General features: G+C 38.1%; 1 protein-coding gene across 4 annotated transcripts in view; it reads left to right on the plus strand.

The window, feature by feature from the left end:
- The window catches only part of BTAF1 (B-TFIID TATA-box binding protein associated factor 1), a 106,621-nt gene that overhangs the window by 66,643 nt on the left and 25,444 nt on the right, over positions 1–14,534 (plus strand). For all 4 annotated transcript variants that reach the window (XM_054436202.1, XM_063669984.1, XM_054436203.2 and 1 more), the window contains 5 exons: positions 1,657–1,847; positions 3,247–3,400; positions 4,093–4,202; positions 5,923–6,124; positions 7,137–7,285. In XM_054436202.1, the coding sequence (XP_054292177.1) occupies positions 1,657–1,847; positions 3,247–3,400; positions 4,093–4,202; positions 5,923–6,124; positions 7,137–7,285 (806 nt within the window). The remainder of the gene's footprint in view (positions 1–1,656; positions 1,848–3,246; positions 3,401–4,092; positions 4,203–5,922; positions 6,125–7,136; positions 7,286–14,534) is intronic.

Below are 14,534 nucleotides of genomic sequence, written 5' to 3' on the forward strand. Positions count from 1 at the left end.
AGAACTTGCTTGAGATATTTTTTAATGTTTCTCATTATACTTAGGCACAATAATTTTTTAAAAAGTAATAGGCCAGGCCGGGCATGGCGGCTCACGCCTGTAATCCCAGCACTTTGGGAGGCCGAGGCGGGCGGATCACATGAGGTCGGGAGTTCAAGACCAGCCTGACCAAAATGGAGAAATCCCATCTCAACTAAAAATATAAAATTAGCTGGGCATGGTGGTGCATGCCTGTATCCCAGCTACTCGGGAGGCTGAGGCAGGAGAATGGCCTCAACCTGGGAGGCGGAGGTTGCGGTGAGCTGAGATCGTGCCATTGTATTCCAGCCTGGGCAACAAGAGTGGAAACTCTGTCTCAAAAAAAAAAAAAAAAAATTAATTAATTAATTAATAGGCCAGGGACCAGGCAGTGGCTCATGCCTGTAATCCCAGCACTTTAGGAAGTCGAGGTGAGCAGATAACTTGAGGCCAGGAGTTCAAGACCAGGCTGGCCAACATGGTGAAACCCCATGTCTACTACAAAAATATATAAAAATTAGGCCGGGCACGGTGGCTCACGCCTGTAATCCCAGCACTTTGGGAGGCTGAGGCGGGTGGATCACGAGGTCAGAAGTTCGAGACCATCCTGACTAGCACGGTGAAACCCCGTCTCTACTAAAAATATAAAAAATCAGCTGGGCGTGGTGGCGGGCACCTGTAGTCCCAGCTACTCAGGAGGCTGAGGCAGGAGACTGGCGTGAACCTGGGAGGCTGAGCTTGCAGTGAGCCAAGATCGCACTGCTGCACTCCAGCCTGGGCGACAGGGCAAGACTCTGTCTCAAAAAAATATATAAATATAAATATAAATATATATATATATAAAAATTATCTGGACGTGGTGGTGCCGCTTCTGTAATCCTAGCTACTCAGGAGGCTGAGGCATGAGATTCCGTTGAACCTGGGAAGCGGAGGTTGCAGTGAGCCAAGATTGCACCACTGCACCCCAGCCTAGGTGACAGAGTGAGACTCCATCTCAAAAATAACAACAAAAAATTAATAGGCTGGGCATGGTGGCTCATGCCTATAATCCCAACATTTTGGGAGGCCGAGACGGGCAGATGGAATGAGCTCAGGAGTTTGAGACCAGCCTGGGCAACATGGTGAAACCCCATCTCTTCAAAAAATATAAAATTAGCTGGGTGTGGTGGTGTGTGCCTGTAGTCCTAGCTCCTCAGGAGGCTGAGGTGGGAGGATTGGATCTCTTGAGCCCAGGAGGTGGAGGTTGCAGTGAACTGAGACTGTGGTACTGCACTCCAGCCTGGGCAACAGAGCAAGACCCTGTCTCAGAAAAAAAATATTATATATATATGTGTATATATATGTATACACTTATATGTATACACATACAAACACACACATTAACTGAAGTCACAATAATTTTTTCATGTGCTGTTTCTCATTGTTCAGATGGCTCTGCAACCTGGATTGTATTAGGTATAAATCCTATGCAAATAGACTATTTTATTGCCATTTCATTGTCTAAGGAAAATGTCATTGGCCTATAAAAGTTGAGGCCTAAAAGACATAGTTTAAAAATGTTTTATCTCTTATGGAGCCGAAAACATTTGGTATCACCAATATTATGATTAAAAGGTTATTTAACTTTTTTCTTATTAGGATCCACCTCAGAAAAAGATGGAATGCACCATACTGTCACCAAGCACAGAGGTATAATTACACTCTACAGGCACCAGAAAGCTGCCTTTGCTATCACAAGTAGGCGAGGTCCTACCCCCAAAGCAGTAAAAGCTCAAATAGCAGATCTTCCTGCAGGAAGTAGTGGGAATATTCTTGTTGAACTTGATGAGGTAAATAGTTTTTTTTTTTTTTTTGAATGCTTTGATTTTTAAACAAATATCTGGCTTACAAATTGAGAACTAAGTTGTATTAGCTTCCAGAACTGTTTTTAAGTGAAAGAACTGGGATTAATTTTTGGAGTACTCCAAAAATATGATCCAGAAAAACAGCAAACTTCAAATTTCTCATGCCTCTTGTAATTTTTACCAGCTTAACTTTTATCTTCCTAGGCAAGACAGCCTTGTAAACTAATTCAGTCCTACAGCAGTGACTGTAGAGAAGGTGCTCAATAATAGTGAAAGCTAACTTTTCTCTGTCCTTTCAATGCACAAATGTCATATAATTGCTACCCACCTGACTTTTAGTCAATTTGATATTTATTAAATGCTTAGTGTGAGGTAGGGTTCTAAATTTATTTTTCATATGAACAGCCAGTTATCCCACTATTGAATCCTTTCCTCTCTGATTTATAATGGCACCTCTGTTATATATCGTGCTTCATATGTGTGAGGGTCTATTCAGGCTTTCCATTATCTCCCATTGGCCCACCTGTTACACCGTACAGTCTTAACAACCGGTGGTTTTTAAAAAGTGTTTTGTTTTGAAAATCTCACAGTCACATTATTAGCAATAGAATGAATGCTCTAGTTAGTTCTTTGGAATGCAAGGCGTAGGAGTTTACCTCGGCTCAGCAGTAAACCATCAATACTAAAAGACATGTTTCTGTAAAATATAGACCCCTTTTAAGTTTCTTTTTAAAATCAACAGCTTATTATCTATATTTCCCTTAAAACATTCTGTAAAGTCTTTTTCATTGACAATATTTCCCTATAATAATTGTAATAAAAATTTTACTGTGATTTTGATATTTATATCTCTATAGTTTGCATAGTTATTCCTCCAATTAAACATAATTTTTAAAATTATATTAATATCTTTTTGGGGGGACAGATTTATGGACTGAAATTACTGCTGAATAAGAATTATTAATCTTGGGGTTAGCTTAAACAGATGATCTTGTACTATCCCTTAAGTGAATATAAATAAGGACACATCATTTCATCTATCTTCTCTCTAGCTGACAAGTTTCTTTGGGGTAGAGAGAAGGAGGAAAAAAAAAGTCACTTAGGACTATCTCTAGAAACAGCACATATCCATCTGTTCCTTATCCTCAACCCCAAAAAAGTGTTTTACTTTGGACACAAAAATCTAGTTAGGTGTTGTAGGCCCCTGTAAATTTAATTATTGAGAAATGTTTATAATTGAGACAAACATGTCTAATAATTGCTTACTTGGTTAATGATAACATTATGAATTCTTAGATGGTGACTTTTAAATTCTCTTGTTAAAATTTTAAATGTATTATGATTTTTTCTGAAATTCTGTTTTTATCTAACATTTAATTTTAAGGCCCAGAAGCCTTACCTGGTACAACGGAGAGGAGCTGAATTTGCTTTGACAACTATAGTAAAGCATTTTGGTGGTGAAATGGCAGTGAAGTTGCCACATCTCTGGGATGCTATGGTTGGCCCATTGAGGAATACAATCGACATAAATAATTTTGGTATACACATATTTTTATGAGCCCAGTTTTTAACAAATTTTAATGTCTATTAATTAAATATATCCTTATAAAATAAAAATGCCTCTATGCCTCTACCTATTTATTCCAGACCAGCTGGTAAGTTTTAAAATGGAAACTTGGTTTAAAAAAAACACACACCTTTATTTTAAAAAAGAGATATTTGGGTTGGGTGCAGTGGCTCATGCCTGTAATCCCAGCACTTTGGGAGGCCCAGGTAGGCGGATCACTTGAGGTCAGGAGTTTGAGAACAACCTGGCCAACATGGCAAAACCCCATCTCTAATAAAAATACAAAAATTAGCTGGGTGTGTAGTCCCACCTACTCTGGAGGCTGAGGCAGGAGGATTGCTTGAACCCTGGGGGTGGAGGTTGCAGTGAGCCGAGATTATGCCACTGCACTGCAGCCTGGATGACAGAGCAAGACTCTGTCTCAAAAAAAAAAAAAAAAAAATTGTTTTTAAAGAGATACTTGAAATGGATCACTATGTTTAAGTTCTTTGGTTGCTCTACATGTAGTACCCCAGCACTTAAATTAAGGTCATGGCATTTAATTTTAACACTAAGAAGCAAAATTGACTCTCCTATGCTAGCTGAAAAAGTGCTAAAAGTTTTTGTGTGCTCTAGATTTTGAAAAATTATTTGCCAGATAATACAGACAATATATTTTAACAGATGGAAAATCCCTCCTGGATAAGGGCGATAGCCCTGCTCAAGAATTGGTGAATTCTCTGCAAGTTTTTGAAACAGCAGCAGCTTCAATGGATTCTGAGCTTCATCCCTTGGTAACTAACTAATGCAAGTGTAATATTTCTTCAAATAAAACAAGTGGTCTTATTAAAGTCTTAAGGTTTGAAAGGTACAACTTTGATGTCATCCTTAGTAATTGCATTTTTCTTTGCTGTGGTATGACTAGATTCCTCCTTTACTAACAGTGCAACTCCTGTGGGTTTTGATGTAGACCAGGCTGCTTGAATTTGATAGAAAACCCAACCTGGAAGCTTAGAATGTGGGGGCATTGAGGAAGGGACTCTGATGGCACAGGAGCCAGATGTAAATAGGAAAGAAAACTGCAGCCCTGTTCATCCAGATGATCCTAATAATACAGCTCCAAGAAAGGAAAAGCATACATAATGAAATCTGTTTCCTAGATAAGTACAAAGGTGAAGGGAGTCACATGCCTAAGGTGAAGCTGGTCAGTGGCAAAGATAGAACACTGGTTTGGGATTTTTTTTTAAACTATTAAAATGTTTCTTACAAAAGAATTAGGACAGAGGGAGGAGGAAAATAGAGAATTATCTGGTTTTTTTCGTAAGAGAATATTATTCTTTTCATATCTCTGCAATAGGAAGCTCTCTGCAATTTACCCCATTTTGAAGGGTATTAGCCCAGTTCTCTATTGTTATTTAACACAAAAGGGAGAATCTGTGAGAGGGTGGAGAAGAATGGATTTTTTTTTTGTACATAGTAATAAAGTATATCCTTTTACTTGTTAAAAGTTTTGCTGATTTACTGTTAGTAAAGAAAAGTAGGCCAGGTGTGGTGGCTCATGCCTGTAATCCCAGCACTTTGGGAGGCCGAGGTGGGTGAATCACGAGGTCAGGAGTTCAAGACCAGCCTGGCCAATATGGTGAAACCCCATCTCTACTAAAAATACAAAAATTAGCCGGGCATGGTGGGACATGCCTGTAGTCCCAGCTACTCGGGAGGCTGAGGCAGGAGAATCACTGGAACCCGGGAGGCAGAGGTTGCAGTGAGCCAAGATCGTGCCACTGCACTCCAGCCTAGGCGACAGTGAGACTCAGTCTCAAAAAAAAAAAAAAAAAAGAAAAGTAGAGTCCATCTGTATGCTCTTAATCTCCATAATTAGCAACATGCATTCAGCTGAACTGTAAGCCTCATCAAACTGTTGAACAGATACCTGGCTCTCATCAGCATTAATTCTGGTGTTCCTTGTAGCAGACGTTTAATAATAAGGTGCTGTTGTGATGCTGTTGTGATTATAACACCTATGGTAAGACAGGAAGCTACAGTGGAAGATACCTACCAAAGTATGGTGCTAGAATAAAATCAGGAACACTCAAGCCACTGAATAAAAATTATGTACCTAAACCTAAATTAGTGCTACCAAATTTGGAGGGAGCTGGTGATGTGTGGTGCTGTTTTTCAGCTTCAGTAGGAGAATCTTGCCAAGTACTTTTTGGTTTGTTTCCTGTTAATTTTGGAAAGAATTGAGTGTTCCTGTATGCCTAAGAGAGGATATGAGCAGAGGAGAGGTTCTATACCTTTTTTTCCCTTCTTTTTGAAAGAGTTGTAATACATTAATTTGTATTTGGATTAGTTTTCTATTGAGAATGTTTTGGCAGTAATGTTTTGAAGTGTTTGGAGATATTTTTAGAGTCACTTAGAATATTGAAAACTTTCCTGAGTATGGGCTATTATAGTTACATATTAAACAGTATTTCCTAATAAGAATTCTAATTGCCATTAACTTTTTGTTTTTAGTTGGTCCAGCATTTGCCACATCTTTATATGTGCCTTCAATACCCCAGTACTGCAGTGAGGCACATGGCTGCTCGTTGTGTAGGTGTCATGAGCAAAATAGCTACCATGGAAACAATGAATATTTTTTTGGAGAAGGTTCTTCCGTGGCTGGGAGCAATTGATGACAGTGTCAAACAAGAGGGTGCAATTGAAGCACTTGCCTGTATCCTTTTTTATTTGACAAACTGTTCAGGAATTATATTCATTTCACTTAAGGATAAGTAAAATGAAATTGATGTATTCTAATATGCACATAAATAACCTGCCTTGTTCCAAAAAATACCTATTCTTTTTACATCTTGTTTTGAAATATTTTTGTATTTTATTACAAATGTGTTACAAACTGATTTGCATTTTATGATAAAAATTTTCTTGTGGAAAGTTTGGAAAATTGCTATTAATTTTAAAACATCTTTTTAATAAGCAAAATAGTTTTATGTACTTTATGAACTATATGTCTAGTAAGTGATTTTTTTATTATCAGTGTCTTATTAATCAGGTATTCTATAGGTGGTCCCTATGTTATAAACATTTTATATTTTTAAAGTTTGTTCATTACTTGGGTTTACAAATGACCAAATTATACTAGATAATTAGAAATATACAGGCAAGCCCTTTGCTAAGGGTATGGCAGCAGCTAACATTCTTTAACTCAAAGTATCTGAAAGATATTTCACAGAGCACAAAAGATGGATGAAGATCAAATCAGTAGAAACTCTGGTTCAAAAATACTGAAGATTACAGGAGAACTGCGCTTACTAGGCTCACTATATCCTGCTGGTGATTGTCAAGATCCTGGTGGGAAATTTGGAATTAATCTTTGAGTGACACTCAGTTGTATTCCTTTACTTACAATGTGACTTATTTTATTTTGACGTTGGAATTCCAGACGCAGCAATTTCTCTATGAAAAAAAGCTTCCTCCGGCCTTCCTCAGAAGAAAAACATAATTTTATATTCCTAATCATGAGAAAGTTACATAATATTTTCCAAGGAGCAACAAAATGGGCAGATACTTTTATTAATTGAATCATAGACCTGGAGGGTCAGTCTCTTCCCTCATAATACAGATGAGAAAATGATGAGCCTTTTAAAAAGTTAAAATCTTAGTATCAATTTGTTTGTGAAAACATCTGTCTTGGAACCATTTCAAAATTTCCTTAATCACTTACTCAGGTGTAATGGAACAACTAGATGTTGGTATTGTTCCATATATTGTCCTTTTAGTTGTTCCTGTACTGGGAAGAATGAGTGATCAGACAGACAGTGTGAGATTCATGGCCACGCAGTGCTTTGCAACGCTAATTAGACTCATGCCACTTGAGGTAAGTCAAAGATACTTGCTTTATAGACATAATGTTTTCTATAACTTGATCCATAATAATTGTACCCCTTTTTAGGGCCAGGTACAAAGGCTCATGCCTGTAATCTCAGCACTTTCTGAGGCTGAGGTGGGTGGATCATCTGAGGTCAGGAGTTTGAGACCAGCCTGGCCAACATGGGTGAAACCCTGTCTCTACTAAAAAAATACAAAACAAAACAAAATAAAACAAAAAAAAACAATTAGTTGGGCATGGTGGTGTTTGCCTCTACTAAAAAAATACAAAAAAAAAAACCAACAAAAAAAAAACAATTAGTTGGGCATGGTGGTGTTTGCCTGTAGTCTCAGCTACTCAGGACGCTGAGGCACAAGAATTGTTGGAACCTGGAGGCAGAAGTTGCAGTGAGCCGAGATTGTGCCACTGCACTGTATGTATCCTGGGCGACAGCAAGACTCTATCTCAAAAAAAAAAGAAAGAAAAGTAACACTTGTTAAAGAACATGTCAGGCTAAAAAAAGAAGGCATTATTTCAAAAATGTTTATATTACAATAATTAAGATTTTTAGGCTTTTAATTGGTACTTTTTTTCTTTAACACACACAGTTTTAATTTAAGTAAAACAAGAAATCAGACACTATGATTCCTAAAAAAAATTTACTAATGCTTTTCTAGAAATAGAATTGTTCCTAAGTTTTTCTGGTAACATCTAGGTGTAGACTGTGGGCTAAAGTTTAGGCAAAAGATAAATTTGAGAGATGGTAATTAAGACTATAAAAAGCAAATGAGGTCTCTGTGGGAGTATGAAAAAGAAGACTAGAAGGATCATATTGGAGTATTTTGGAGTACATTCATGGGGGCACAAATAATGTGTGGCCAATGCAGGAAACTGAAGTGGCTTGAAACACAGAAAGAGCCAGGAATAATTCAGGAAATAGTAGGTATGGCATGTCATCCATGTTGTAACATGTATAAGTACTTCCTTTTTATTGCTGAGTAGTATTCCATTGTATGGACATACCACATTTTGTTTATCCTGTCACCAGTTGATGGATATTTGGATTGTTACCAGCTTTTATTAATAGTTATTATGGGCTGGGTGAGGTGGCTCCTGCCTGTAATCCCAGCACTTTGGGAGGCCACAGTGGGTGGATCACTTGAGGTCAGGAGTTCAAGATTAGCCTGACCAACTGAAAATACAAAATGGTGAAACCTCGTCTCTACTAAAAATACAAAAATTTGTGGGGCGTGGTGGCGCACACCTGTAATCCCAGCTACTCAGGAGGCTAAGGCAGGAGAATCGCTTGAACCTGGGAGACAGAGGTTGCAGTGAGCCAAGATGGTGCCACTGCACTCCAGCCTGGATGACAAAGTGAGACTTCCTTTCAAAAAAAAAAAAAAAAAATTAAGTTATTATGAATAATGCTACTCTGCATTTGTAAGTCTTTGTGTGGATGTGTGTTTTTATTTCTTTTGAGTAAATACTTAAGAATGAAATGCTGGGTCATATGGTAAGTTTAATTTTTTTATAAAACTGCCTTATCGTTTTCCAAAGTAACTGTATCATTTGACATTCCTACCAGCAAAATAATGAGTTATAAATAGGATAGCCTCTTTGAAAAACAGTTTGGTTATATCTGGTAAAATTGAAGCTACCCAGCCTAATGACCTGAAAAATTCATCCTACGTATACACCTAGAGAATTCAACACATTTTCAAGAAATTTTTTTTTTTTTTTTTTGAGACGGGGTTTTGCTCTTGTTGCAACCAGGCTGGAGTGCAATGGTGCGACCTCAGCTCACTGCAACCTCTGCCTCCCGGGTTCAAGCGATTCTCCTGCCTCAGCCTCCGTAGTAGCTGGGATTACAGGCATGTGCCACCGCGCCCTGCTAATTTTGTATTTTTAGTAGAGACGGGGTTTCTCCTTGTTGATCAGGCTGGTCTAAACTCCCAACCTCAGGTGATCCTCCCGCCTCGGCCTCCCAAAGTGCTGGGATTACAGACGTGAGCCACCACACCTGGCGAAGAATATAACATCATTTATAGTAGTCTGAAACTGAAAATCACCCACTTATTCATGGATAGTAGATATGTAAATTGTGTACTGTTATACTGCAAGAAGACGAACCACAGACACATACAGTAATATTCATGAATCTTTAACATAGGATTCCTTTTTTATTAAATTCAAAAACAGGCAAAAGAAACTTGGTGATAAAGGTATAAAGAAAAATAAGAAAGAAATTACTATAAAAGTCAGTGAAATGATTACCTCTTGAGGAAAGGAGAGAGAAGGTTATGATTGGGAAGGAGCATATGGGATCTTCTAGGGTGACTGCAGGGATATTTTTCTTGATCTGGTTGTACAGAGGTTTGTTTTATAATTTACTAAACTGTTTCTTAGATTATTTCTCTACATGTATATTTTACCTCACACTAAAAAAAGTGTGAAAAAAAATTACCACTGCAACAACAAAGATACTAGACCACAGTATCAAAACACCTAGGTGTCATTTCCAGAATTGTTTTCATCCTCTGCTTCCTAGATTTTAACTCAGATTCTTTCAACTCCGAGATCTTCATCCCACCTTTAAACCAAATGGGTTGTACTTAGTCTCCTTGGCCCGTTCTTAGCTTTGGAATAAGTGAGCAGTGGGAAGCTGTTATGTGTTCTTTAAACAAAGGAGATGATAACCACGGTTTTTGTTTGTTTTTAAGGAAAATTAGTCTAACAGCTGAAAGTAGTATTTTAGGAAAATCAGTTTAATAGCCATTTGAACATGGATTAGAATTGAAAGTGCGCCAAAATAGAGCTCACATCCACCTTGAGGTGATAAAGGGTCTAAACTCTAATGCTTAGCAGTAGTCTTTTGGGGTTTTCTTGGTTGTTTTTTTGTTTTTTTGTTTTTTTTTGAGTTGGAGTTTTGCTCTTGTCACCCAGGCTGGAGTGCAATGGTGTGATCTTGGCTCCTGCAAACCTCTGCCTCCTGGGTTCAAGCAGTTCTCCTGCCTCAGCCTCCCTAGTAGCTGGGATTACAGGTGCTGGCCACCATGCTAATTTTTTGTATTTTTAGTAGAGATGGGGTTTCACCATGTTGTCCAGGCTGGTCTCGAACTCCTGACCTTAGGTGATCTGCCCACCTCAGCCTCTCAAAGTGCTGGGATTACAGGCATGAGCCACCCGGTTTGTTTGTTCTTAAGGAAAAATAACAGTACTTGATAACAGATTGACAAAAGAGATTTTGAACTTTAGGTATTGAGAAAAGATTAGTAAGACTCACTTTGATAGTTGTGAAAATTACTAGAACATGATACGGATTTTGCTTCTGGCCATGATGGAAAAACAGGCAACAGATTTATCCTCCTACCTTAACTAGAAAACCAGACAAAATGTACCAAACAGTGGTTTTCAGGCATTGGACAACAGGCAGCACTGGATAGTGAACCATGAGAGAAACGAAACAAATGAAGTGCCCTAGCTTATTGTCTGGAGCCATAGCACAGAGAAGGGAAACGCAAAGAAAGCCCAGTAGTCTTGCTGAGCTGAAGAGTTAAGACAGAATTTGCAAAACAGAGTACCTGAAGGTAGGTACTGCACAGACAGGAGGTAGCTGCACAGAGAGAAAGCTCCAGAGGTCCACAGGGGGGTTCTCCCAAGCCTTTGGCTGAGTATTCATCTGCATGTACTGTGACATCTTTGAGACTGGGGAAAGAATCACTGTGGAAAGGAGTATGTGGAGCAATTTCCAGACCTCACACAGGGCTGGGAATAGTTTGTATTTCCACTAAGCAGAGTAAGAGTAACAAGACCTTCTACCATACTGAGCATCAAGTCCTTAGAAGCATATTGCCTCAGTAATAGGGCCAAGTTAGCCCTTGACAAAAGGCTGATTTGGATCTTCCTTGATAAACCTTAAAAGCAAGCCTTAACGGGATCTAATTAATTTCAACTAAACTAAATATTTCCCAGAAAAAAAAGCCTCAACATATTTAAAGGAATAATTAAAAAAAAATACAGCACCCAACGACATAAAACTTCTGATGTTTGACATTCACCAAAAAATTACCACGCCCAAAAATATGTCCAGTAACTGGGGGAAAATACAGTCAACAGAAACAGTCCCTGAAGAGACCCAGATAATAGACAAGGACATTAAAATATACTCCAAGGCTGAGTGCAGTGGCTCACCTTTGTAACACCAGCACTTTGGGAGGCCAAGGCAGGTGGATTCCTTGAGCTTAGGAGTTCGAAACCACCCAGGACAACATGGTGAAACCCTGTCTCAAAAAAAAAAAAAACAAAACATATACACACACACACACACACACACACACACACACACACACACTCCATATATTCAAGGTAGAGGAGGAAAGCATGAGTGTGATGAAGAGCACAATGAAAAATATAAGAATGACCCAAATTGAACTTCTAGAGATGAAAAATGCAGTTATAAATAAAAACACACTGGATTACATTAATAGCAGGTTAGACACTGTGGAAGAAAATATCAGTGAATTTGAAGATACATAACAATAGAAACAAGAATGATGTCATGTAAGTTCATTCCTGTTCCTCTTTATTTTGATTCTCTCTGTTAAGTCTTCATAGAAAAAATCATCTACTTTTCTGAAATGCATGTTGTCAAAGAATCTTGGAATATCAACCAGTGATTTTTATAGAGGCTCTAATTCCCTGCACTGTTAGTAACTTTTGCTGATTTTTATGGACATTGGAGTGAGAAGGACACTCAAGAGGGGTTGCTGGCACTGAACCAATATTCGTAACACTTGGGTTTAGGGTTTCACTGTTAGGGAATGGACCTAGTTATATGGCCCTATGTCTTGTCATTTCTTAAAATTTCCATGAGGATAAATATATGAAGATTTTGGTATTTGTAAAGCATTGTGCAGAAAGACTTTATTTTAATGATTATCATTATATTGTTAGATGTTCTAAAATGTTAGTTTTTCTCTTAGTAGATAAAGTTAATTCCAAAACCTTTGAAAATAGACTCAATCTACATACCTCACTGCCCTAATGCTATTTTTAGTGTTGTGTGGAATATATATTTTAATTAGATTTAATTGAAATTCTGTTTCTAGAATTTTAAATTTCTTAAGTTGAGAGACATCATAGGGCAGTAGTTCTCAAATTTTTTCGTCTCATGACTTTTTTAGTCTTTCATTTTTTATTAATAAAAAAATGTGGCCGAGCATGGTGGCTCACGCCTGTAATCCCAGCACTTTGGGAGGCTAAGGTGGGCGGATCATGAGGTCAGGAGTTCAAGACCAGCCTGACCAACTGGTGAAACCCCGTCTCTACTAAAAATACGAAAGTTAGCTGGGTGTGGTGGCAGCACCTGTAATCCCAGCTACTCAGGAGGCTGAGGCAGGAGAATCGCTTGAACCTGGGAGGCGGAGGTTGCAGTGAGCTGAGATGGGGACACTGCACTCCAGCTTGGGTGACAGAGTGAGACTCCACCTCAAAAAAAAAAAAAAGTTACGGCGTCCAACGTGATGTTTTGAAATGTATCAGACCAATTAATATATCTTAGTTCATACAGTCATCATTTTTTTGATGAAAACCCATTTAATTAAGTTTTAATCTTTTAGCAGCTTTCAAGTGTACATTATCATTAACTGTAGTCACCATGCTGTACAGATCTACAGAATGTATTCATTCTACATAAACTTTGTACCCTTTAACCAACATCTATCCATTTCCCCTCAGTCCTCTCCGTTCCACCCACTAAGCACCTAGTAACCACTATTCTACTCTGCTTCCATGAGTTTGACATTTTAGATTTCCACATATAAGTAAGATCACATATTTGTCTTTCTGTGCCTGGCTTGTTTCCTTTAGCATAATGTCATCCAGGTTTATTCATGTTGTCACAAATGACAAAATTTCCTTCTTAGAGGCTGAATAGTATCCAATTATATATAGATACACTACAGTTTCTTTATCCATTCATCACATAGACGAACACTTGGGTTGATTCCAAATCTCAGCTATTGTGAATAATGCTGCAATGAACATGGAAGTACAGATATCTCTTCAGTGTACTGATTTCATTTCTTTTGGATATATAACCAAAAGTGGGATTGCTAGATTATATGGTAGTTTTATTTTTAATTTTTTGAGTAACATCCATACTGTTTTCCATAATGCTGTACTAATTTACATTCCCACCAACAATACGCAAGGGTTCCCATTTCTCCACTTCTTCCTCCGCACGTTTTGTCTTTTTAATAATAGCTATTCTAACAGTTGTGAGGTAATATCTCATACCAGTTTTAATTTGTATTTCCCTGATGATTTATGTTGAGCATTTTTTCATTTATCTGTTGGCCATTGTATTTTTTTTTTTTTTAAGAAATATCTATTCAGGTCCTCTGCCCATTTTTACATCTTATTTTCTTTCTGTTGAGTTGAGTTCCTTTTACATTTTAGATACTAACCTCTTATCAAGATTTATGGTTTGCAAATAATTTTTCCCATTCTGTTGGTTGTCTCTTCAGTCCGTTGATTGTCTCCTGTGCTATGCAGAAAGCTTTTTAGTTTGATGCAGTCCTATTGTCTGTATATGTTTAGTATCCTTTATCTGAAATGCTTGTGAGTAGAAGTATTTAAGATTTCAGATTTTTGAATGTTTGCATTATACTTACCAGTTGAGCATCCCTAATCTGAAAATCTGAAATCTGAAATGCACCAGTGAGCATTTCCTTCATTTGTCATGCTGGCAATAACAATGTTTTAGATACTTGGATTTGGGATGCTCAACCTATGTTTTGATTTTGGGTTTTTGTTTTTGAGACAAGGTCTCACTCTGTTGCCCAGGCTGGAGGACAGTTGTATGATCATGGCTCACTGCAGCCTCGACCTCCTGGGCTCAAGTGATCTTTCCACCCCAGCCTCCCAAGTAGCTGGGACTACAGGTGTGTGCCACCATGCCCAGCTAACTTTATTTTGTGTAGAGATGGGATCTCCCTCTGTTTACCCCAGGCTGGTCTTAAACTTCTGGGCTCAAGCAGTCCTCCTGCCTCAATCTCCCAAAGTGCTGGGATTACAGGGGTGAACCACCATGACTGGCCTGTATTTTGATTTTGTTTCGTGTGCTTTTGGAGTCATATCCAAAAAATTTGTCCAGACCAGTGTCAAAAAGGCTTTTTTCTTATTTTTTTCCAGTAATTTTATAGTTTCCAGTCTTAAATTTAATTTTTTGATTGTGACCTGAGTTTTGAACTTGGTG

This window comes from Pongo pygmaeus, chromosome 8, assembly GCF_028885625.2.
Source record: "Pongo pygmaeus isolate AG05252 chromosome 8, NHGRI_mPonPyg2-v2.0_pri, whole genome shotgun sequence".
Lineage (NCBI taxonomy): Eukaryota > Metazoa > Chordata > Mammalia > Primates > Hominidae > Pongo > Pongo pygmaeus.